The sequence below is a fragment of the Protopterus annectens genome, chromosome 3.part0, assembly GCF_019279795.1.
Source record: "Protopterus annectens isolate FY-2018-M chromosome 3.part0, PAN1.0, whole genome shotgun sequence".
Lineage (NCBI taxonomy): Eukaryota > Metazoa > Chordata > Ceratodontiformes > Protopteridae > Protopterus > Protopterus annectens.
This window is the reverse complement of record NC_056731.1, coordinates 1,895,753,001-1,895,779,382: the sequence shown is the minus strand read 5'-3', so window position 1 is coordinate 1,895,779,382 and position 26,382 is coordinate 1,895,753,001. Positions and strand designations below refer to the sequence as shown.

General features: G+C 41.9%; 1 protein-coding gene across 1 annotated transcript in view; it reads left to right on the top strand.

Annotated features, from left to right (window-relative positions):
* Nucleotides 1–26,382, top strand: part of SLC9C1 (solute carrier family 9 member C1) — a 3,253,894-nt gene that overhangs the window by 3,080,182 nt on the left and 147,330 nt on the right. The window contains exon 23 of the mRNA XM_044066060.1: nt 2,541–2,729. Within this exon, the coding sequence (XP_043921995.1) occupies nt 2,541–2,729 (189 nt within the window). The remainder of the gene's footprint in view (nt 1–2,540; nt 2,730–26,382) is intronic.

Here is a 26,382-nt window from a genome sequence, read left to right as displayed (position 1 = left end):
CCTCTCCAGAGACCATTTTGCAAAATCTTCATTTTGCTGTTTCCCTTCTTCAGAGTCTGGGGTTCACTATAAATTTCAAAAAGTCTTCTCTGACTCCTTCTCCAGCTCATGTTTTTCTGGGTTGCAGGATTCAGACAGTGCAAATGCTGGCTTCCCTGCCCCCTCCAAAGTCATTAACTCTCATTTATTTCTTTCACATTCTTCTTCTGGCTTCCATTATCATCAGGGAGTTTCTAAGAGCTCTGGGTTTCATGGCATCCACCATTCCAATGCTCCCTCTGGCCAAACTTCACATGAGAAAGTTTCAGTGGTTTCTGAAGTCAGTTTGGCTTCAAACATGCACATCCTTTAGCTTTGTAGTTCCTCTTCTTCCTTGTCTCAGACTTCTGTGCATACCTTTACCAAACACTACAAGTTGGATGGTATCTCTAGAGCTAGGGCTGGTTTTGCTAGTGCCATTCTTCATGGCTTTTTAGGGGACTCTTCTGCTCCTTCCCCCTCCCTAGTTTCCTCTTGAGCTTTGGCACTCTCCCATATGTTAAGAATATAGTAGCAGTGAATGTAAAGGATACATTACAGTTGTGTAAAATCTTACCATAATAGTAGATGTCCTTGCCTTCACTGCTGCAGTATTCACTCCCTCCCTCCTTCCCCCTAGTCCTTTGCCTTCCTGGATGTACAAACTACCTCTTGGGTTCCTTGAACTGGTGTTCCTACTAGGGAAATCAGTTCTGAGTATGGTAGGCCTGAATGTCACCTTCATGCCCTATGCTAGGCAAGGAGTGCTTGGGTGATATTCAGCATACCTTTAATGCAACAGGAGTCTTTGGTAGACTGGACGGATGTCAGGCTTCTTCAGCAGGGAATCCCCATATGTTAAGAAAACTGCAGAAGTGAAGACAAGGACATCTACTGTTATGGTAAGATTTTACACAACTGTACTCTTTCCCCCTGCAAAAATACTTTCTTCGGGATGCTTCCTACAGGCCATTTCAACAAATGTATTTACATTTACCAAAACTGCCTTCGGCAGATCGACATGAATCCAGACTGGCACTGATCTCCCATTTAGGCTGGCAGTGGCTGTTTCAAAGGAAAACACTGCGCTGATATTTTTTTAAGAATTTAAACTGAAAAACATTGAGAATTCTGTCAGATTTTTACAGAAGGCACTTCCATTTCTTTGGTGGACTAAAGAAAACTGAGTGATGGCTCAGCTGTTCTTTTGCTACTATAGATGTAGTGATATAGCTGTGCTTAGCCCCCCTCCCCCCACACCACCTTACTCATGTGAGCTAACACTAATCCTATCCCTGTCTCTAACCCCAACCCTACACATTACTATAAATCCCTTTCCTAACAGTAGTTCTGCTCAGGACAAATAAAAACACAGAAAAACACTGAATCTATCCCCTTACCTACCTCTCACTCTAACCATAACCCATGAATACTCTGACATGCACATTAACTGTGATAAATCGATCTTTCACATCTTCACAACCTCCATCTTTATAGTCAAACATTCATTTTCCTGCACACTCCTACCTACACCATATAAAACTTTAATTCAGATATATGTGTTTCACACAACTGGGCATTTACTCAATTGTGCATTCTCTCTTTTTTACACCCACAACGTTTCTAACAAATGTGTACTTTACCTTTTACATTACAATTATATATATATATATATATATATATATATATATATATATATATGTATATGTATATGTATATGTGGATCTGCTTATCTGCTTCATAACATGGCATTCCCATAAGATCAAACTTCTAAAAATCAAGTCCATAATAACAAAGAACCACATTATCGAAAGTTCAGAAGATTGTAGTGCAGAATATCGAACTTTAAGTAAATGTTGAGGTAAGTGATTTAGTGGTGCGCTGTTCCTTTAAGGGTTTGTAGTAAGCATGTTAAAAAATGTGGTGGAGTTGACATCAGATGATTTTATTATCTTTGGAGAAGTTTGGGTACATGTAAGTTTAAAGTCTGAAGTTTATGCAGAATGGAGCTTTACAGTTCAGTTATTCCAGTTTTGAAAGTAGTAAGGTTGCTGTTGTTGTAGTTGTTGTTTATCAGTCGCTAGACTGTTTTTCTTTTCTTCAAAGTAGTGCAATCTCAGAGTTGGTATATTTCATTTATAGGGGGTGCAGGGGGTGTAGCCCCCCCCTGCAAAAGTGAAGGAGGATAGATTTGCCAAGTTTAGGTTGTATTCCTGTTTTTGATGTTTTGGAACTCAGTGTTTTACATGTTCAATAATGTGGTTTTTCGTTATTGTGGTCTCAATGTGTAGAAGTTCGATCTTATGGGAATATGATGTTATGAAGTAGGTCACACACACACTCTCTCTCACACACACACACATATATATATATATATATATATATATATATATAAAATCACTTTGTAGTTCAGCAATCATTCAACCTACAAGTTCAGCAATCATTCAACCTTCAGCCTGTAACCTGTCAAGATTGACTGGCAAACACATTAATAAACTGAAATTTGTCTACATTTGTTTCAGACATGGACATACCACAAGATGTGTGCCTATGTAGCTCATTCATACATTCTTAATGTGGACCTAAAGAAGACATATGATGTATATGATGGAGGTATGGAAGATGTTGTACTTTTTTATGGGACTGTTGAAGACTGCCAGACAGAAAATACTTTTGTTGCACCGTGCATATTACCCAAAACTACTCATCAGGTAAATATATTTTAAATAAACATTTCTTCAGCTTTAGACTGGGTATTATATTCAAATAAGAAATGATCTGTCTGTTATTCATTACAGTTTACTTTCCACAAAGCATTTATTCCAAGTTTTCTTAATTCATTCATTATACATTGCATGACAATATTTATTTTCTTCTGGTTTCTCAGCATTCATTACATTTACAATATTATTCTTTTTTATATTTTCATTGACCAATGTATCAGGCATTACCCAAATAAATAGAAATCAAGGTTCACACTTTATATATAAGCAATGTGAACTGCACATTTATTTTCCTGGGCTCAAAGATTTCTGTATATGGTGATTGTGCACATGAAAAAAAATGCTTCTTGGAAAGGAAAGCTATAGCAAAGCAGGATACAATTTTGAAGAACGACATTGTTAGCAATAGTCCATACAGTCAAAGCAATGATTATTCCAGTAATAACATGAGTGTTAAAGTTGAACAGTAAGTAAGTTGTACACTATGAAATAGATGTGCTTCATATTTAATGTAGGAAAAACTTTACAGAATTATGTGGAATCCAGGATAACATCAGTTAATAATTAAATAAACCCTGACTGTTCAATGGAAAGTCTGAGAGACAAAAAAAATCAGGTTTGTTTGTGTCTTTCGGCTTTTCCCGGTTAGGGGTCGCCACAGCGGAACTCCGGCCCGCTAATGATTGGCAGTTGATTTTTACGTACCGGCTTGCCAGGCCTGATGCACAACCTTCAACGAAGGTACGCCCATTCATGCATGTCTCCACGGAGAAGACGCTCTAGCTGAGAATCGAACCGGACAGCATCTTACTGTGAGGTGACAATGCTACCGCAGCACCACCACCGCAGTACTTTGGCAATATAATGCAAAGGCAGGATTCACTAGAAAAGAAATTAGTGCTGGGAAAGATCAAAAGCAAAAGAAGAAGTGACAGAGGCAAAGATGGCTACATTGTGCTACTGAAATAATGAATATGAATTTGCAATAAATTAAAGAAGCAGTTGTTGACAAATACACCAAGTTTGAGAACGTGCTTGAGAGCATGAACAGTTAGATTCTATAGAAAGAGTAAACAAGATATCCACAAGTTACTTCATGAGTTTTTCTATTGAAAACTGCAGCTAGACCTGGAAATGAGATGCCATAAAGCAAATGAGAGAATGAAAACAGTGTGAGGTGCAAAGAGTGCAAAAACAGAGATATGCCAAAACTAAAAGACAGAGAGAGAGTGAGCGCGATGGAGAGAAAAGCAGCAGCAGCAGCATTAGGAACTGCCTATCTTCCACCAAGAATATATGAGTAGGAGAAGTCCCAGAAGACAAGGTCAGTACTAAACTGTTTCCACTGCAGGAGAATAGCTTTGAAAGTTTCATTCAGCCATTTGAATTTGTCAGTATTCTAAGCTAAACTAACAAGGGGAAATAGAGGACGGTTTTAACTGAACTCTTTACTGGAAAGCTGTGCCTGTTTTAAATAAGGGTCTGTATTAGATACTTGAAGAGGCGTTTCACTGAACACCTCTTCATCAACCCATAAACCATGAAAACACAAAACAGCGAACGTGCATATAAGCAATTTATTTCCCTGGGAAAGAAATCACTTACCGTAAACAAAAACAAAACACATCACTACAAACAATACAAAGTGGAGGGCTTTGCCCTCCACATCCCCCTTACTAAATATATCAACTCTGAGATTGCACTACAGTGGGGAAAACAGCAAAGTACCACAGATGGCCAAGTGATTTCTTTCCCAGGGAAATAAATCACTTATATGACCGCTGTTTTGTGTTTTCATTAATGGTCAATGAAGAGGCGTTCAATGAAATGCCTCTTTGAGTATATAATAGGAACCTGTAAATAAGATGACTGGTAATGCATTCTGTGATTATGACAGGCAAAACATTTTGTTTGAATATTTAAACTTACGTCTGAATCTTAAAGGAAAAAAAGGTTTAGAAAACAAAAGGCAGAACTAGAAACAGTGTTGATGATTACTTAAATAGGAGGGTGAATGTATTTCAAATAAGCAATTGTAAAATGTTGGGAGGTCTTGTAATAATGGTGCAGGCTGCTATTACTTTGCCTGATGATATTATAATCTGACAGACTGGTAATGTATTGAGCCAAACAGATGCAAAAACAAATGTAACCTCTTTGTAGCCAGCTTTGTACACTGGCAAAATAAGGGTTTACCTAGCACCACATATGGTTATAAGAGAACCCATGGTGGGTAGTTTATACTATCACATCATGTTCCACGGTTGAATGGGAAGCCACTGATTCCAGTATATGTTAAGGTACTCAGATTAAATGCTTCCAAAACAACCAGTTAGGACATATATGATCAAAATGGACACATAGAAGGGAAAAAAAGCCACATGAGGGACCTAATACAGGTGGCACTACAGTAATGACAGTCTCTCTGGAAACTACAACATCACCAGATTATCAGAAGGACATGTGCCCTATCCTGGTAGAGGGCAAATAAATGATTGTTAAGATGGATACTGCATCAGACTTAATTAATTGCAAGCCTGAAGTTGTTGCAGAGGAGCATTACTTATGTAAGAAGTTCACTACAGTTATGCATGTGGCAGGGGCACCTTTTCAAGTTAACATGGGGCAGGGTTCACTTAAACAGGGATGTGAAGAAGGAAAACAAGCAGATAGAAATGTTTGATGATATCTTGACTAATTTCTAACAGGAAATAATTTGGCAATGGAGTACTTTGTGCAAATGCAAGTATACGCAATCACACATAAAAACAATTACATTTGGAAGAGAACAGGTGGAGGAGACCCAAATAATACCCACATCCCCAACATAGGGTGGTAATGTGGCTATCTCAAGCAAAGAGCTGGATAGTAGAAGTAATTGGAAATGTGAGTCGCAGACATCAAAACGTTCTAAACCTTCCAAGGTTGGTTGCAACAAGCATGAATTTCAGATAGGTGTTGAATATTTCTAGACTTCCTTTACAAGGGGATGAAAAATAATCATGAAGACAGTGTTGAGGCAACCACAGTTGTTAGATCCCAGCAACCATAGCTGTCAGATCCCAGCTTACATAACTTGAGGGAGGTAGACAAAGAACTTCCAGATTCTCAAAGGCAGAGAGTCTGTATACAAGGAGAATGGGTTGCTATAATGAGATTAAACTCCTGAAAGAAAGCTAGAGGGAAAAGTGGTACAATAGCTGGTAGTCCTACTGCCTATCTGTGGGAACTTCTGACCATAGCCCATGATATTCCTTTTCTAGTTCATATAGACATAACTATATGAAACAGGCATTGCAAAAGGCATGAGGGTAATGCAATATGTGCGGGCAGTGTCAGAAGTCAGTAGTAAAGCAGGCACACTACCTGTTAAAGAGGAATCATTCTAAGTATACAAGGATACTGTACAGCCACTTTCTAGAACAAGGACCACAGGTAACTGTTATAATTTGGTGGTGGCATACTATGCAGCTAGGTATTCTGAGGCAGTTACTTTGTTACCTACTGAGGTAGAATGGGTGACAAATGTTCTGTTCAAAATTTTTATCAGGGTGGGATTTTCAAAGAAAATACTGAAGGAGAGAAGAAGGGGCAAACTTTTTATTAGACCTGCTGACTTTTCTATGGAGGTGCTGTCAGGTAAAGAAGTTATGCGATATTCCTACCATCCACAAATGACCATGCTGACAGCATTTGCAGACCAGTTTAAGTGGGAGAGGAGCAAGTACATGACACCCTTCCTCTTTGCATGCAGATAGGTGCCTCCATAACACACTGATTTTTTACCATTTTAGTTACTTTATGGTCACTAGGTAAGAAGGCCCACAGACCTAATTCACAATCAGTGGGATAGTGAATGTGTCTATCACAATGACTGTTGTGCAGTATATGCAGAATATCTGGCATAGGTTTAGGAAGAGGTTTGTGAGCTACTGGAAATAACCCTTGAGAATAATATATTTTTATTTAGTAAGCAGATTTATCATCAACAATTGGGTGTAGCTGTGGGTAGTCCAGTAGCTAACACATATGTTAACTTGACTCTTGGCAATTGGGAGGAAGAATTTGTTTTTAATGATAATCAGAATATATCCTTTTTTACAAACGCTTTGTGGATGATGTTTTTATTGTATGGCATGGCAGTGAGGATTTATTAAGTGATTTTGTGAGTTTCTTCAATCAAACAACTACTTTCTTAACCTTTGAAATGAAATGCTCAAAGTTAGATATTAATTATTTAGATGTTAGAATACAATTGGAAGGACAACATATAACCACCAGTATATATAAGAAAGATGTGCATACTATTAAATACTTGCATAAAAAAGTATGCATGTTGGGCACATTTTTAAAGGTATTATAAAGAGTCAGTATATAAGGGTTAATAGACTCAACACTGATGTCAATATATGCATTGAGCAAATGAATGAGATGACTAAAGAATTTAATGGTAGAGGATATGATATGTTGCAACTATCCAGCCTTAGAGAAGAAGTGTTGAATCAGAGAGGAAATGAAATCAAGCCCTACTTTTTGAAAGATGGTTATGGACCTAGTAGAAAATGGGACAACAATATATCTGGTCGTATGAGATATATTATGACATACAGTAGGAGTAGTAAACCTACTGAGGACATTATAAGAAAAAATTGGGGTATACTAAGAGCTTTACCTGGTTTAAATGACATAATTCCTGAAACTCCCCTATTTACATATAAAAATTGTGGAAATCTTAAACAACGTTTGTGTTATAAAGATTTTTCATTAAATAGAAAATTAAGTTATTCCAAACAAGAAAGGTACATTTTCTTGTTTTAATTGTTCATGGTGCCCTGACATATGTTCTTCTAACACCTTTATTCATCCCATAAATAAGAAAAAAATGTATTTTAGATGTTGGGCAACATGCAATACAACTTTGATAGTTTATTTAGCTACATGCACATTATGTATGGCATTTTATGTAGGAAAATCTACTCGAAAACTTAAAAATTGAATTATAGAACATAAATCGAACATTAGAAGGGATATATTAACAAATGCATTAGCTAAACATATAGATGAAGAAGGACCGACACATAGTTTTGTATTTAGGGTCATAGATGTTTTAGAACCAAGTCTAAGAAGAGGGGACATTAACACCAAGTTGGAAAAGAAGGAATATGAGTGGATTATTCGACTTCATGCAGATTGTCCACCTGGAATTAACAAACAAGTTTTTATTAAGCCAATTTTGAAATATAAACCAATATATGAAACTTTGATAAAATGAAATGACAGTCTTTTTTACTTTATTATTTTTACTTTTATTTTTATTGAATTACAATGAATTAATGATATGTATTTTTACATTTCTATGTTTATTAATTAATATACTTATATGATAGGTTAAGTTGTGTCAAGTGATTATTTTAATGTTGTATGCGGTGGTGGTGCTGCGGTGGTGTTGTCACCTCACAGTAAGACATTGTCCCGTTCGATTCTCAGCTAAAGCGTCTTCTGTGTGGAGACATGCGTGAATGGGCGTACCTTCGTTGAAGATTGTGTGTCAGGGCTGGCAACTCGGTACGTAAAAATCTACTGCCAATCATTAGAGGACTGGAGTTCCGCTGTGGCGACTCCTAACCAGAAGAAACCGAAAGATACAACAACATAAAAGAATGTATATGGCAGAGAACTTGTAACACTGATGAGGGACTTTGTCCGAAAGCTTTGTTTTGGAAAACTGTAATATTTGTATTAAAACTTTTTATATACTTCTTATACTTGGTGCTGTGAAGCTGTTTTTTTTTTCTCTTTGGGCATTTGGTTGTTTTACATCTTTGCTTTATCTCAGTGGTGCTTATTTTACTGTTTTGTAGGTTTAGGAAGCTCATGTTGCTGGCATAAGAGCACTTATCACAAAGCAAAAGTTCTGGTAAGATTGGACACCAAGAGCCCAAGGGTATACTCCATGTTGGAGTGAATGACTTGATATATACCTCTCTGGACTATATGAAGAGAGACATGACAGAACTCTCTTATTATGTGTCCCAGATAGGTATGTCCCTAGACCTAAGCAGTATCCTACCCTCACCCAATGATTGACTTCAACAACTGGTTCAGCTTCTAGTGTCAGTCCAAAGGGATCCAGTATCTGTCTGCCTGGAAGAATATAGCAGACAGACCTTGCTGCTTTGCAAGAGATGGTCTGCACCTGTTCCCCCTAGGCTTTTGGATACTGGCAAAGAGCTTTGCCACCCCTATAGTGCCTTTTTTAGGCAATGTCAAAACAACAAATTTTCCAGTGCAACAAAATCTAATCAAGACAAACCCAGGGTTGCACTGCTTAATCCTAGGAGTTTAGACATGAAGCTGCACTCCCTGAAAGTACTCCTCACCTTAGAGGATGCTGACATCTGTGCAGTTACCGAGGCATGGTTCAAGGCCACTGAGAGCACCCTGGCCATGCAAGACCAAATTGCCTTCCATACGTTCAGACCTTAAAATGAGTGTGAAGTAACCAAAGGTGGAGGTGTATCTATCTTCATTAAAACCAAATACACTTTGAGACTAGTCAAACAGCATGACTATCTCCATGTCCAATTAACTATTGGGAAAGTACCATACCACATAATTGCTAGCTACAGATCACCCACCATGAACCAGGATAAGCACACTGCCTACCTTGATTTACTGGAATCCCATCCTAACACCTTGGTCATGGGAGATTTCAACTTTCCTTCCATAGACTGGGGGATGTACACAAGGATAAATATCCTTTCCCAGAGGTTCCTGGACATTGTTAACACAAATGCTCTGGAACAGAAAGTCTGCACCCCCACTAGGGGATCTAATATTGTGGACACAGTACTCACCAACATGGAGGCTCACTATACTTCCCCATGCGTGATGCCCTCCCTGCTTAGGTCAGACCACAAATCAGTCTCGTTTGAAGTAACTACTGGAAACTAACACCCTCACAGGAACAAAAATTATAAAAAACTTTACCAGAGCTAACTACAGCCTACTAAGCAATGGTATAAAAAGTTTCATACCACCCATAATCACAGACATCAATGATCACTATGCAGAAGTGTACACAAATGCCCTGTACAAACACTTAAGTGACTGCATAAACTCTGCTGTACTTGACAGGATCAAAACCAGGTATTTCTATAAAAACAAGCCACCGTAGTGGACTTCAAGTGTAAATAGATTATATAACAAGAGGAAGAAACTGTTGTCCAATAGCAAGAGGGATATCACTCTGCAGAAGAAGAGTTCCTTCCTAAGCTAAAACATGAAAATCAAAAATCTTTTAAAGCAAATTATGAAACTAAAATCTCATCCCAAGCCAAGGATAATCATAAGGCATTCTTTAACTATGTCTGAAATATAAAAGGGAATGCCCAGCTATGTGCCGAACTGGTTGTAGATAGGATCACTCATACTACACAGGAAAATATTGCCAACCTGCTAGCTGACAGATTCAGTGCAAACTTTACCCCCTATCTCCACCTACCATACCCAAAACATGCCTGACACCAGCCGTCTGCCTAGTATCTCTAGAGAGAGGTCACTTCTGCACTTGCCAGGGCCAAAAACACAGCCTCAGTGAGACCAGATAATATCCCAGGTTGGTTACTAAGCAATCTAAAACAAGACTTAATGGACCCACTTGGCATTCTCTTTAATCATAGCTTGAGAACTGGCTATGTTCCTGCAGAATGGAGAACAGTAATCCCTTGCACAAAGGAAGGCCATCAGCTGAACCTGGAAACTACAGACCTATAAGTTTAACTAGCCTCATCTGCAAAGCCATGGAAAGAATTATCATGAACCTTATCAACAAGGACAGAGGTGACCTTCAAACGCTGGACCCAACTCAGTTTGGCTTCATTAAGGGTAGATCATGCTTATTTAACTTGTTGGACTTCTTTGAGAAAGTTACTAAAGCCATGGATGAAGGTAAGACAGTGCACACTGCCTGTCTCGACCTTGCCAAGGCATTTGTCACAATTCCCCACTCTGGCATCATTGAGAAACTCTCCCAGATAGGGATTAACCCCCACACTACTAGATGGGTAGCTAATTGGCTCACAGTCAGAACACACACTCTATCAAAATTGGTGACTCCACCTCCAGCAGTGGACCCATCACCAGTGGAGTACCACAGGGGTCTGTGCTGGGCCCCTTACTGTTTGGCATCTATTTCTCAGAAGTCCAGTCCAACGTAAATGGTCTTTGGTTCACTAAGTTTGCCCCAATTATGTCAAAATATTTCAAGAAGGGCTAACACAAACAAATGATTGCTGCCAAAGCCATGGTCTAAAACTAAATACAAAGAAATGCATTATTATTCCCTTTGCCAAAATGGAATTCCCTACAAAATACAATATTGACAGCACCCCCCTGACAGGTTAATAGCAATCTGAACTTTGACCACCAATTTTCCACAATGGTAAGAAAGCCTTCTATGTAGTGCACCTCATAAGTAAGGGCATAGCATCCAGGTCAAGGAATGTTAGAATTCCACTGTCCTTGATCCTCATCAGACCACTAATAGAGTATAATGCACCCTTTTGCATGTACCTCACCAAACACCTGCAGCAGCTGGAGAGACCTCAGAAGTTTCTCACTAAGAAAATATAGGGACTCCAACCCATGACTTACATGGGCAGGCTGAAACCCCTGTCACTTTACTTTGTATCTTATAGCTGCTGAGAGGTGACTTGTGCCTGGCCTATAGGGCAATCGCCAACACTGCCCTAATGGAAATACTGCACATCTACAAGTCAAATGGCACAAGAGTCACAAGCTCTAGGGATTTCAACATAACTTGTGACATTAACAGAATATGCTGGAGAGGCAGATATGTCTCCTTGAGACTGATGCTTCTGTGGAATAGACTTCATATTCATGTAACACAGAGCTCCTCATCGATGTTATTCAAACACAACCTAGATAATTGGATGGGAAACTGAAAATTTGCCTCTGAGGTGGCACCCATGTCCCTCATGGATAGAGGTAGCCAGTGTTGATCACAGACCCCGTCTGTCCATAAATGTGTTCTGTGAACTATCCAAAAATACTTGGGATTAACATTGCTAGGCTTGTAAAGGCTCTAAACCCACTACCCTATGAACCTATAGATTCAGAAAGGCCATGATGCTTATTCCTATTAAACAAGTGGGTCCTTTCACTGTAGTGAGGAAGGTAAATGATATTAATTATGAGGTGAAATTGCTAGGCAGGAGGCAAAAACAAAAGCTCTACAATGTCATGAAAAAAACACTAGTATTAAGAATTTACAATAGCTACAAGAAGAAGTGGAAGGAAATCTAATAGCAAATGTTCTCAGGGAGGCCCAGACTGATGCCTTAGTGAATGAGGCAGTACCATCATGATGGCTACTGCCTACACAAGAGAGATTGGTGACATGTTCACTTCTAAGCCAGGGTGTACCCAACTAATAGATCATTATGTGAGCAATTAATGCAACAGCCAAAAAGACTGCTTGAAAGGTAACTGAGTAAACCAAGTAAACCATGCTGAAATAACTGCAGGAGATGTTGAATTCTGAGGTAATGCAGGAATCTAATAGTCCCTCTGATCACTGGTGGCTTTGGTGCCTAAAAAGGACAGAAGCACTAAGTTTTTTGTAGACTATAGTAAACTAAATCACCACACTGAATTAGATGCATACTCCATATCTGTAAGAGATGAGGCTTAAGAGCAGCTAGGGTGGGGCTAAGCGTCTGGCCCCTATTAAACTGATTAAATCTTACCGGGAAGTACTGTTGAGACCTGTAGCATCTCAGAAGATAACTTGTAACCCCATTTTGATAGTATGAATTCAACAACATGCACTTTGAGATGAATAATTCACCAGCACTTTTCCAGTGGCTGGTAGATCACACCCTAGCTGAAGCTGGAGACTATGTTCCTGCTTATAGAGAACACTGCAGTCTTTAGCTAGTCCTGGCAGTCCCAAGTAACATATCAAAGAGCTGCTGAAAGAATTAAAAAAGCCAGATCGATTATTAAGGCAAACAAATATCATATATAAATGTCAAAAGTATCATATCTTCATCAATGGGTGGGTGGTGTCAGTATTCAGCCACAGCCTACCAAAGTGGAGGCTATCCTGGCATGACCTATTCGTGTTAATAAAAAGCAAGTAAGGGTGTTCTTCAAGACATTGAAATACTACATAAAGTTTTGCCCTTCACTATATTACCTGCATCATTCTTCTCACAAACCTTACCTAAGAAAATAGACCAGATAGGGTTATCTGGACCTCAAGCTTGTGAGAAGGTTTTCCAGATACTTATGGATAATTTGATTTGCCCCCATGTTTTAACTAATGCTGATTATAGAAGAATTTATCATGTAAGAAGATGCTTTGAATCATGACCTGAGGGTTGTACTTAGCCAGGACTCTCTAAAGAAAAATAAGTATCCAATAGTACACTTTAGTCATAGATCCTGTCAAGTAAAACATCACATGCGGCTGTAGAGAAGGAATACCTGAAAATTATTTGGCATCGCCAAAAGTTTCTACCCTACCTACAAAGTAGAGAATTCATGGCAGTCACAGATTATAATCCCTTAAAGTGATTACAGAGAATCAATGGACAAACAGAAACATTTTTAGATGGAATTTAAGATTACAGTTTTAGAGTATGACAATCCAACACTGCTGTGGTGCTGGTAATGCAAATAATGATGCTATGTCAGCATAGGGGGCTGAGAAGTGTAACATAAAATGTATCTGTAGACCCTAGTTTAATTTCTCAGTGGTATCAATGAAAACTTGCTTGAGTCTAAGAAGGGAAGAGAGATATAATAGACTGGGGGAAGCTCACAACTGTCATTCAACAAAATGTGGGAAAAAAAACTGCAATAGGCTCAGTTAAATGTAATTATCTTTTCAAAAAAATGGAGGCTGCTACTTCCAGTCAGTCTTACAGTGTAAAATGTATAAAATGTAAGAAATGTTAACTGTATAGAATAAATAGATACTTAAAGTGGAAATGCAAAAGAGATATTAAAAAACTGAAACTGTTCTCAATGTCCAAATATTTGCAGTGCTTAAAACTTAGTGCTCCTTCTAGTGTTACTCCAGATCAAGTGATACATCACCATATTTGGATTATGGCTTCTCCCCTCCACAAGTCATGCATTGTGAAAACATGGAGCTTTATATGCAAAATTAAAGCCAAACAGGAAGTACAGATCCTAGGATTCTTTTAAGCAGAAAGACACAGAAACTGCCAGTGGCCAGTTTGGCCTTGGTTTGGAAACATGTACAGTGAATGACAGCTCTGGGACAGAATGCCTAGAATTCATATGCCTGTGAGACTGTCTGCCTGCTGTTTGGACATACAAGTCAGAAGACTTCAACTAGTGGTAGTGACAAGGATAGATAACTGTTAAGAGTTCTGCTATATACCATCTGGCTGTTTAATTCACTGATTTTGTATTTCATTGTGCAAGTTTAAAAACGCTTGTATATTTCATTCTACAAAGTGCAGTCAACTTTTATATTTCAAGTAAAGACTATTGAATTTTAAATGTTTATAATATTACAAGTAAATTATTTTAAATGTTTACAACTGATGGTTTATTTATTAGTTTAAGGGTGCATGCCTTGAACTGGTGTAATATTAACTTTGTCTTACATTTTTAAGAGTGACTGCTCAAGCTGTTTCTAGCAGACTAATATATCATGATTGGCTTATTTTAACAGTGAATAGTAACTGTGTTTGTTGTTGGTAAGCTGGATTGGTCTAGCTGGTGGCAGTCTTTCTGGAAAGATGAGAAAAGGGACACTGGCACTGCAAAGATTTCATTAAACACTCCTGAAAAACAGTGTGTGTGTGTGTGTGTGTGTGTGTGTGTGTGTGTGTGTGTGTGTGTGTGTGTGTGTGTGTGTGTGTGTGTGTGTGTGTGTGTGTGTGTGTGTGCATGCACAGTATGCACAGAAGGATCTTTTTTATACACCTTTATTAAATTATCATTTAAGACATGGGCAAACATATAGTAACATAAAAGAAAACAAACCCAATCAATATTTCTTCCATTTACATACATTATACATCACATATCTTTTCTTTTCCTTGTAACTATCATCAGTCAAACATTACATCTGATGCTGTCAATCTTCACGTAATCCTTGACTGTGGGCTTGGTTCTGTACCTCGGAACCAACTTGGCCATTTATTTCAGCTCGCGCCTTACAAACTCTCAAGCTAGGCTTCACCCATAATACTCCTCTTTAAATTACCTCAGATCTCATTTGCCACTTCATGTGTCAGATGCGTACAACCACTGTCAAGCTTTGGCTTATAGTTTAAGTAAGTTTGTCCTTTAAAATACCCTATTTTTGTCTTGGATAAGTCTCCCTTTTACTTCTAGCGTCTTTCGTATCTACCCACTCCTCTCATTATCTTATTAGCATGTGTGTGTGTGTTTCTTCCAATCTCTACACACTACTGTTGGTAGTTCTTTCTAAGTACCATTGTTGGCACTTCTTTTTCTTACCTATTAAGGTATTGGATATTACCATCGTTGGTATTTTCTTACCTTTTTCTCTTTCTGTTTTAAAAAAAAAACTCTCTCTCTGTTCCTGCGAGAGTGTGTGTGTGTGCACGTGTGTGTGTGTGTGTGTGTGTGTGTGTGTGTGTGTGTGTGTGTGTGTGTGTGTGTGTGTGTGTGTATACATGTTTTTTTGACAAGTCAGAATCTCAGGACAAATCTTCTAAGGGCACCTCGAGATTTAAAAGGTACCAAAAATGTGACAGAAAAATAACCAATTTGGATGGGCATATTCTTTGTGTTCAATTTGCCATGGTTTTTCCTCTAGGACACTTACCGAATGGAAAAACAAGTTAAAACAACTGCTTAAAAGTGATTCTGATGAGGCAAATTCTGGGTCCAAAACAGAAGCCAGTTCTTTATCATCATCATTTGTTTCTAAGAAAAGACCTTCTTCAGTTCCCAGTACTTTGGAACCACCCAAAAAGTTTTCTAAACAACCTTCGGTGTCAAAGAGTTCCCTGGCACTGAATGGCAAAAAAGATTCTGCACCCAGCAAAACTTTGGAGTCGACTTCAACTGCCCTGGCACCAAGAGAAGAGTTGGTACCAGAGCAGTCAAAGCTAATTTTTGTTCTGTGATCCAGATATTCTCCATCTATTGATCATTTCAAAGATAAACAACCGAGTCCTTTTGTCAATCCAAGACCTCCTAGATCTCCTTCAACTGCTTCAGTCCAGTCCACTAAGTATCTCTCTGAAGCTGACATTATGACACTGGTGCATCAGCTCCTGATGGTCAGGGGATTGTCTTTGGTTCCTAGCCAAGCTTTCATCATAACCAATCCTACTATGACTCCATCAGTTCTTCCTCCTCCAACTCCTATCGAGTGATTGGAGCCCTCAGTTTTGACATTGCTGGCATTGACTGTCTTGGTTCTGGTAGCAACTTCTTCTCCAGAACCAAGAGTTGCCTTGAGCTCCTCTGTGCCTTTGGCACCAGAGGTCTTCAGGGGTCAAGACTCCCTTGGCTGGGTCTGAGGTGCATGGATCAACTTCTTTAATTTTGGAACCATCCATGACCCTTGGTGCTTTCACTTTCATAGGATCAGCCCAGGCTTCGGTTTCGGGGATCACCTCCTTGGTGCAGGGTGGGACCTCAGTTCCAAAGGAGTGTATTTTGGTACCAAGCTCCCATCTCTCTATGGGGGGCAGCCTTCCTAATCATAGAGAAGGCCTTGTCTATTGGGAACTAACAGACAGACATCCACCTCTCTTTGACCTGAGCTTCCATCAGTCTTTTTCCCAGGACAGAGGGCACAAAATCCCCAGGAAAGATGCACCTTAGTGGTTTCCTCTTTGGAGACTTCTCCTGGAACATCCCCCCGAGAAAGTACCGGCAAAGAAAAAGTGCAAGAGGAAGCACTTAGACTCCCTGGAGGAATCCTTCACTGAAGATACCAACCTTGATGAAGGGAAAAGTTTCCTCAGATCACCCCATGATGATCCTTTGGGGACATCCTAGAGATCCTGAAACAGAGGGATGGCTGGTCTTCCCTCCAGCCTTCCTCAGGGGAGTTGGTATACCTGTTGGCTTTTTGTGCCCAACCATCTACTTCTCGGATCTCTCCACCTGCTGACGATCTCATTAAATTGATCACTCAGTGAGCATGGAAGATGCCCAACTCCATCAAAGTGACCCCCAAGAGACCTGATTGAATCCTTTCAGCCCCCAAGGAAGAGCAACATTGATCAAAAGGCATGCCCATGGATGCCATGGTGATAGCAGCAGTCACAAAGAAGGAACTTGCTGAGGAAAGTCCAACTATCCATCCTCCTAACAAGGAGTCTAGGACTATGGATAGATTTGGGAATTTCGTTTATGCTTCATCGACCCTTGCTGTTAGGTCCTTGAATGACATGGTACACTGCACAAGGTTACAGAGAGAACTAATCAAAGAGCTCTCAGATACCCTCTCAGGAGCAGTAACTGAAGGGGTATAGGACAAAGTTACTTCTTAGCTCGCCACCCTTAAAGCAATTTCTAACTCGTCCATGATTCTGATTACCCACGCAGCTGAGGGGACAACAATAGCGGTGGATTCAGGCATAGCCACTAGAAGGCACTCCTGGATGCACTTATGGGATTTTGTGGAGACATTTAAAGCATCATTTGTCAATGCTCCATTTGATGGATCATCCCTTTTTGGTCCCTAGGTTAAAGACACTCTGGCCAGATGTGAAAAAGATGGGAAGACTCTGTCATAGGCTTACATTTCTCCACTCCTCAGATGCTCTATTCTAGGAAACAGAGAAGTGTGATACTATGGTTTAAAAAATCCTAAGGGCCTTTCCAGGATTCATGCAGCAAAGACTTTCCCCGGGACAGAGAGGGAAGTAATGGAAGACGCCGCCCCAGAGGCAGAACTGGCCTGCAGAACCAGGGGTCCAGGGATTCTTTCTCTGGTACTTTCTACCAGCACCCCCGAAGGGAAGCCTGACTGCCCTCCTCTGGAGGCAGTCAGGGGACAGATATCCCTGCACCTACCTGCCTGGAAACTGATACCTTCTAACAAATGGCTGCAGGAAATCATATCCAGAGGTCACAAAATTCCACTTTCAATAAGTCTAAAACCCCCAAAAAGAATCCCTAATGTTCCACCCAATCCCAGGGAAGCAGCAGTCATGACAATTCCAAAAGTGCTTGACAAAAGAGTCATCCAAAAAGTTCCACCAGGCCAAATAGGCTCTGGGTTTTACTCAAGGTTCTTTTTAGTGTCCAAAAAACAGGGGACTTGAGACTCATTTTGGATCTCCGCCAGTTCAACAAGGCAGTTCAACAAACCAAATTTCAGATGGTCTTAGTACAGTCTATACTTCCATTCATGGAAAAGTACAGTTGGATGTGCTCTGTAGACCTCCAGAATGCATATTACCACACAAAAATGGATGTCCACGGGATTCATGCACTTCCAGCTGGGAGCCTGTCATTTCCAATTTGGACCACTGCCCTTTGGACACACCTCAGCCCCAGGGTGTTCACCAAGTGCATGGCAGTGGTAGCAGCTCATCTCAAACTGCAAGGATTTCATGTTTTTCCATACTTAGATGACTGTCTCCTCACCACTACCACCAGGCATCAATTAGAATGGGCAAGAGATTGCACTTTGCATCCCTAGGCATGACAGTAAATTATGAAAAGTCAAATTTACAGCCCTCACATCAACTAGAATTCATTGGAGCTCTGTTAGACGCAGTTACAGGAATTGCTTCACTCCCACTGGAAAGACTACAAAGGATCAGATCTCAGGTCAGCCAAATAATCCAGAACACTAGTGTTCCAGACAGATTAGTCCTTCAAGCATTAGGCTCGATGGCAGCCTCAGTCACTCTGGTTCCCTTAGCAAGATATCACATGTGAATCTTACAATGGTTGCTAGCCTCCCAGTGGTCTGTGATAGACCAGCCAATGTCTCAACACATCCTGATTACCAATAGCTGCAAACAGGATCTTTCATGGTGGCTCCATTCCACCAAGATTCTTTCAGGCCAACCTTTCATCCTTCTGCCACCCCTAGCCATAGTGACTACAGATGCTTCTCATATAGGGTGGGGGGCATTATTTGGGAAAGACAGTCCAAGGCATGTGATCCCAACTGGAGGCCAACTTGCACATCAGTGTTCTAGAGGTGAGAGCAGTGCTGTTGGCATTTCAGAATGCCCTTCCTCTAGAAATGGTAGCAATTCACACGGACAATATGTCAGTAGTCTGGTATATCCACAAGCAAGGGGGAACCAAATCTTACCCATTGTGTTGAGAAGCTGTCAGAGTTTGGCAATGGGCGATTTCTTCCAACCGCTTTCACGCAACAATGCACATTCAGGGGAGTTCCATTGTGATAGCAAACAAATTGAGCAGAACTATTCATGTTAAGTTGTCATTCTCGCCTTCATTCTTGCTGGATGGGTTCGGAGCCGATCCTCGGCTCTGACTCGGCCTATACTATAGCTCAAGAGCTATTTTTACCGGCTCGAGGCAGCCCTATAACCCATAATACCATGCGCTAACTCCCCAGATCTCGTTTGCCGCTTCGCTGCGAGGTTGTCTTTTTTTACCGGCTCAGGTCAGTAAGAGATTTATTCTATTTAACTAAAATTTCAGGTAGTTTCTCCAGTTAGTTACCCTTGTTTAGGTCACTACTAATTGTACAACCCGTTTTGTAGCCCTGTTTCCCTTCTCTAGTTAATTTTTATTGGGCCTACAGGCTTTACCTTAGTTTTTCCCACCCCTTATAGTATCTGTGTGTATGGGTTTTAGTCAGTTCCCTTAATTTTCCTAATTTTAAGTTGAGTGTGTATGTGGACTGACTGTGTTTACTGCGGATAGGACTATGTCCAAAGACACTAAGGTCTCGGGATTCAAGAAGTGTGACTCGTGCTGTCAGAAAATGTCTCTGACAGACGGTCACACTTCTTGTGTCTATTGCTTGGGGCCTTTACACCTGCAGGACTCTTGTTCCGTCTGTCATGGGTTTAGTTCAAGAGTCCTGCAGGAGAGGCGTAATAAGCTCATCCTAAGGGGCTTGTTAAAGCCTGATGACTCCCCGTCCAAGTCTGGCTCGGGGAAGTCTTCAAAAACCGCCAAACCCTCGGCTCCAGCTTCTGAGTCGAGGGCTGGCATTATCGAGATGGCTGCGACATCGGTTCCATCCAGATCTGAGGTGGGTAAACTGGTATCCACTCCGAAACCAGCATCGGAGCCGACCCCAGTGTGCAAGTGCTCTAGATCCCCCTCGATAGACTCCGTCCGATCGGCTACGAGATCCCCTCTCCTATCGGAGCGGAGTCGTAGGGCTCACTCATCTAGGTCATCCAGGCTCTCCGATCATGACATTGAGAGGGTGGTCAGTAGGCTCATAAAATCTCAGGCACTAGCCCAAATGCTCCAGAGCCCATCTCACCAGTCTGTGGCTCCTTCGGTACTGCCATCAATTCCTCCTCCGACTCACCTCTCGAGTTCGGAGCCGGAGTTTGTCGGAACCGTAACCTTACCCACGTCGGAGCCGATACTCCCACCTTTGGCTCCGGTGTCGTTGGCTCCGACCTCTTCATCGGTCCCGTCCGTGGAGAGGTCTGGGCCCCGGGACTCCATTGTCGGCTCCGAAGGGGGCGAGTGGCATCGGACCCTTGTCTGACCCCGCTCTCCCTCTCGGAGCTTCGCCTCTGGTTAGTTTGGCCCCAACATCATTCTCGGAGCCTTCTCTGTCAGTGCCAGGGGCGGTTCCGGTCTCTTCGGAGCCAGGACTAACTTTGGTATCTGATAGGGGAGCCTTCGAGGTGATGAGGAGTGTGCTGGACCCAGTGTCCACTCCAAGGTTAAAGTTCTGCAGCTCCTCCCTCTACAGTGCCTGTTATGGTCTCTGGCCACCCTCCTATATCTGACAGCAGAGATCCGAAGCGTAGGGTACCCACCTTGGGTGTCTCCTCCTCTTCCGAGGGCTCCCCTGAAGTTTCAGGGGAACCCCCTAGGAAAAGAAAGTGCAAGAGGAAGCACATAGACTCCCCCGAGTCTGTCACATCAGACACTGACTTGGATGAGTCAGAGGGTTCCCCCAGATCCCCCTCTGAGGAATTCTCTTTCTCAGACATCCTAGAGATCCTAAAACAGAGGGGAAATTGGTCCACTATCAAACCTTCCGAGGACGAGTCAGTTTACCTTGATGCTTTTGGATCTCGCCCTTCCACCTCCTGGGTGTCTCCCCCTTTCGACCCACTAATGGAGGTAGTGGCTAGAAAGGTGTGGGCAGCTCCTGACTCAATGGAACCTACCCCTAGGAGGCCTTCTAAATTTATTTCTGCACCAGAGGACAAGTCCTTTCTCACCAAAGGTGTTTCAGTTGATGCTATGGTGGTAGCAGCAGCCACTAAGAAGAAACTGGCTGATCCTTCTGTACCTGTTCATCCTCCTAACAAAGAGTCCAGGACCATGGACAGGTACGGCAAGCGGACATTTGCTTCAGCGACCTTTACTATGCGATCGCTGAACTATTTATGTCATTTCACCCGCCTTCAGAGAGACCTGCTCAAAGAGCTGGGTGAAACGGTACAGGATCCTTCTGCTGCGGGGTATCAGGACAAGATAAACTCCCAGCTGGCCACCCTGAACTCCATTGTTAACTCCTCCATGCGGCTTATCTCTTACGCAGCCGATGGAGCGAGTAGGGCTGCTGGCACAGGTGTTGCGTTGAGACGTCACGCTTGGATGCAACTCTGTAACTTTGCCGATCCCTTCAAGGCGTCCTTCACCAACACCCCCTTTGATGGTTCAGAATTGTTTGGATCTCAGGTGAAGAATACCCTCACCAGATGCGAGCAAGATGGTAAGACTCTCTCTGCCGTGAGAGTCCATTTTTCCACACCTTCTAGACCTTATCCTAAGGGACAGCGAGGTGGAAAGATGTGGTTCCACAAACCACAGGGAGTCGCGCCTGCCGCACATGGTGAATTTCCCCCTAGAGGCAGAGGGGGAATAATAACAGACGCCGCCCTAGGGGCAGAGGGGGTCCACAGAACCAGGGTTCCAGGGAATCTTTCCCTGACCAGCTCTTTCTGCATCCCTGAGAAGCTGCCTGACTGTCCGCCTTCGGAGGCAGTCGGGGGAAGATTATCTCTGTACCCGGAAGCCTGGCAATCCCTCTCCCAAGACACATGGGTACAGAAGATCATATCCGAGGGTTACAAAATTCCCTTCACTTCCCCTCCGGTACAACCGCCAAGACCCCTACCAGACGTACCACCCGCACAAAGGGGTCAGGCTCAGCTAGAAATAAAAAAGCTGTTAACAAAAAGAGTCATCCAGGCAGTCCCAGCAGATCAGCTAGGATCCAGAATCTACTCCAGATTCTTTTTGGTACCAAAAAAGACTGGAGACTGGAGACCCATTTTGGACCTCAGCAGATTGAACAACTCTGTACAAAAGACAAAATTTCGGATGGTAACACTGCAGTCCATTCTACTTTTTGGGCAGAGACAACTGGATGTGCTCCTTAGACCTCCAGGACATGTGCTATCATATAAAAATACACAGGCGTTCCAGGAAGTTTCTCCGCTTCCGGCTGGGAGCCAGTCATTATCAATTCAGAACCCTGCCCTTTGGTCTCACCACAGACCCCCAGGTGTTCACCAAATGCTTGGCAGTAGTCATGGCTCACCTGAGACAAAAAGGATTCCAGGTGTTTCCATATCTAGACGACTGGCTCATTTCTGCTATGACCAAGCAGCATCTTATAATGGCCAGGGATTACACTATTCAACTTTGCAACAGTCTAGGTATTTCTATAAATTTTGCAAAGTCCTCCTTGTCGCCTTGTCAATGTATAAACTTTATAGGCGCCGTATTAAACACCACAGAAATGTCTGCAACATTACCACCTCAGAGAGTGTCAGACATAAGGTGGAATGTTCAGTCCCTGTTTCAGCCCAACAGAGTTCAAGTCAAGCTAGTATTGAAAGCATTAGGCCTCATGGCAGCGGTGATTCTTCTACTCCCATTAGCCCGCTTCCACATGAGGCTCCTTCAGTGGATGCTGTTTTCTCAGTGGTCCTTTCAACAGCTACCAATGACTCACAATATTTTGATAACCCCTTCTTGCAAGAATCATCTCTCCTGGTGGATGGTTTCCCCTCAGCTTTTTCAGGGCAGACCCTTTGTTCCCCCCCAGTTGCCACGGTGACAACGGATGCCTCCCTGATCGGGTGGGGGGGGCATTATCAGGGCAGGACGGTCCAGGGCACATGGCAACAATCAGAACGCCACCTGCACATAAATGTCCTGGAGATGAGGGCGGTGCTTTTGACGTTGCAAGCCCTTCAGAGCTCTCTTCCCACAGGGACTATAGCAATTCAAATGGACAATATGTCTGTAGTGTGGTACATAAACAAGCAGGGCGGAACAAAGTCCTACCCCCTATGTTGAGAAGCACTCTGACTTTGGCAATGGGCTATTTCCTCTCAACGGTTTCTGATAGCAACGCACATCCCCAGGAAGTCCAACGTCATAGCGGACAGATTGAGCAGAACTATCCTCATGCCTCACGAGGGGTCTCTAAATCAAGCGGTAGCAGACAGAATATTTCAGAAGTGGGGCCAGCCTTGCTGCGATCTTTTCGCAACTCCTCAAAACAGCAAGTGCCTCGACTTCTTCACACTCTTTCCTCTACCAGGCCATCCCCCCAGAGACACTCTTGTTCACGTTTGGCCCCGGGGTCTTCTATATGCCTTTCCTCCCTTGCCATTGATCCCGCAATTAATTCAGAAAGCAACCGCATTGAGATCCAAAATTATCCTCATTGCCCCATTTTGGCCTCGACAAGTATGGTTTCCGTTTCTGCACAGTTACCTACTGGAACAGCCTTGGCATCTGGAACCCCTTCCGGATCTGTTGACCCATCTCACGGGCAAGCTGCATCAGTCTCTTCATTCCCTCAACCTCACAGCTTGGTTGCTCCACTTCCAGCCTTAGCCAGGCTTCCCCTTATTTCTCCTCCTGTTCGTGATATCATTCTAGCTTCTCATAAGTCCAATACTAGAAAGACGTATGCGAGTAAATGGAAGGGTTTTTCGCATTGGGCACAAACTAAGTCCCTAGATCCTTTCCATGCACCCATTCATAAGGTTCTAGAATTTCTGGCAGAGCTTTTTCATTCAGGGTCATCGTCGGCCACTATCAGGGTACAATTAGCGGCCATTGCTAATTTTCATGTTGGGCTCTCAGAAGCAAATATTATGTCCCACAAACTTTGTAAAGCCTTCCTCAAGGGCATCTTTTTGCTTAGACCTCCAGTTAAAGATCCACCTCCACAATGGGATTTGAATTTAGTTCTAACCTCATTGATTCTGCCTCTCTTTGAACCTGCAGCTTCTTGCTCCCTCAAGCTTCTTTCTTGGAAAACTCTGTTTTTAGTAGCCATAACATCTGCCAGAAGGGTATCGGAACTTCAAGCTTTGTCGGTCCGTTACCTTATTTGGTCTTTCACAAAGACAGGGTAACTCTCAGAACAAACCCTTCCTTCCTACCGAAAGTGTCCTCGGAAACAAATCTAAACCACTCCATTGACTTGCCTGTCTTCTTCCCAGACTATGCAAACAGGGCTGAACAGAAATTACATTCATTAGATGTTCATCGCCAATTACGGTATTATCTAGACAGGACAAAACAACTCAGAAAGTCAGACCAGCTCTTTCTCTCTTATGCTGCAGGAAAGAAAGGGCTTCCGGTATCAAAGGTTACTCTTTCCAGATGGTTGACATCTATTATTACCTTTGTCTATGAGTTGAGACACAGGCAACTTCCATCTAGGCCTAAAGCTCATTCAACCAGGGCAATATCAACATCAACGGCATTTCAAGCAAGGTTACCACTAGATGCCATATGTGCAGCAGCTACATGGGCTTCCAAACATACCTTTATTGCCCATTACAAACTTGATATAGCCTCCAGAAATAGAGCTGACTGTGGTTCCACCGTACTCAGGAGTCTGTTCCATTGAGCCACCCAGAACTAAGAAGCTAGGGACACTGTCCCATCCAGCAAGAATGAAGGCGAGAATGACAACTTAACATTAAGAAGTTATGTTCTTACCATAACGTTCCATGTTAGTTGTCTTCTTCTCGCCTTCTTTCTTGCGTCCCTCCCTCCTGCCCCCTAGCCTGGATAGACTTCAGGTCTCTGAGTCCTTCCATTTCTGGAGATATAACATGTTACGGTTTCCCAGTATCTTTAATGTTACTAGCAGGGAGCCCATACTTACAAATGAGGATTATGATATTATGATATTATATTTATACCATGTCTTAGCTTCCAAACGAGATCTGGGGAGTTAGCGCATGGTATTGTGGGTTATAGGGCTGCCTCGAGCCGGCAAAAATAGCTCTCAAGCTATAGTATAGGCCGAGTCGGAGCCGATCTATCCAGCAAGAAAGACGGCGAGAAGAAGACAACTAACATGGAACGTTATGGTAAGATCATAACTTCTTATTATGGCTCATGAGTGGTCTTTCAATCCTGTGGTGGCAAAAGAGATTTTTCATCACTGGGGCCAACCTTGCTGCAATCTTTTTGTGTCCCCTCTGAACAAGTGCAGCAGTTACTTTGTGCTAATTCCTCTCTGGGGGAGTCACCCAGAGACATTCTTCTCCACAACTGGCCCCCTGTTTTCTCTATGCCTTTCCCCTGACTCCCCTGATATCTTAATTTTGAAAGAAAACCAAGAGGTCAGAGATCTCAATAATCCTAATTGCCCCTTTTGGCCTCGACAAGTTTGCTTTCCCTTCCTTTGGCCTCATTTTCTTCGGAAACCGTGAATTCTGGATGGAGCTCCAGATCTGTTTTCTCATCCAGTGGGCATGGTTCATCTGAACCTCCAACATCTCAAGCTCATGGCATGGCTTCTCCAATTCCCACAATTGCTGGGCATTCTTCCCTTTCCTCTCCTGTCCAACAAATTATTATGGCCCATCATAAACCTTCTACTAGGAAACTGTATCAGAGTAAATAGAAAAAATTTGCAAATTGGGTCCTTATGAATGAGCTTGATCCTTATATGACCCCTGTTTATAAAGTTTTGGATTTTTTGGCTAACCTCTATCAGTCTGATTCCTCTACCTCAACAATTAAAGTCCATGTTGCTGCAATCTCTAATTTTCATATGGGGTTTGATGGGTCATCCCTTATGTCACATAAACTTTGTAAAGTCTTTTTAAAGAGAGTCTTAAATGTTAAGACCTTCAATTCTGGCTTGTTAAATTTGATTTCTGTATTAGTAACTGTATTTAGAGCACAACCTAGAGCTGTTTACTGAATTTCCTGTTTGCACTTATTTTTAAAATCGTTTTTTTCTCAAAACTTGCATTTTATCTGTCTTTGGCCTAGCACTCTTGTGTGGAGTCATTTACTGCACTGTTATAACTTGCTGATACTTGTTAACCTCTGCTATCTCTGAAAAAACAAAAAAACAAAAAAAATCTTGCTTTTTTCCCACTTTTCTGAGATTTAAAAAAGTTCAGTTACAGGCTTGCTGTTCTTGAACTGTTTGTAAGTTTCTGTGAGGCCATTTTTTGCT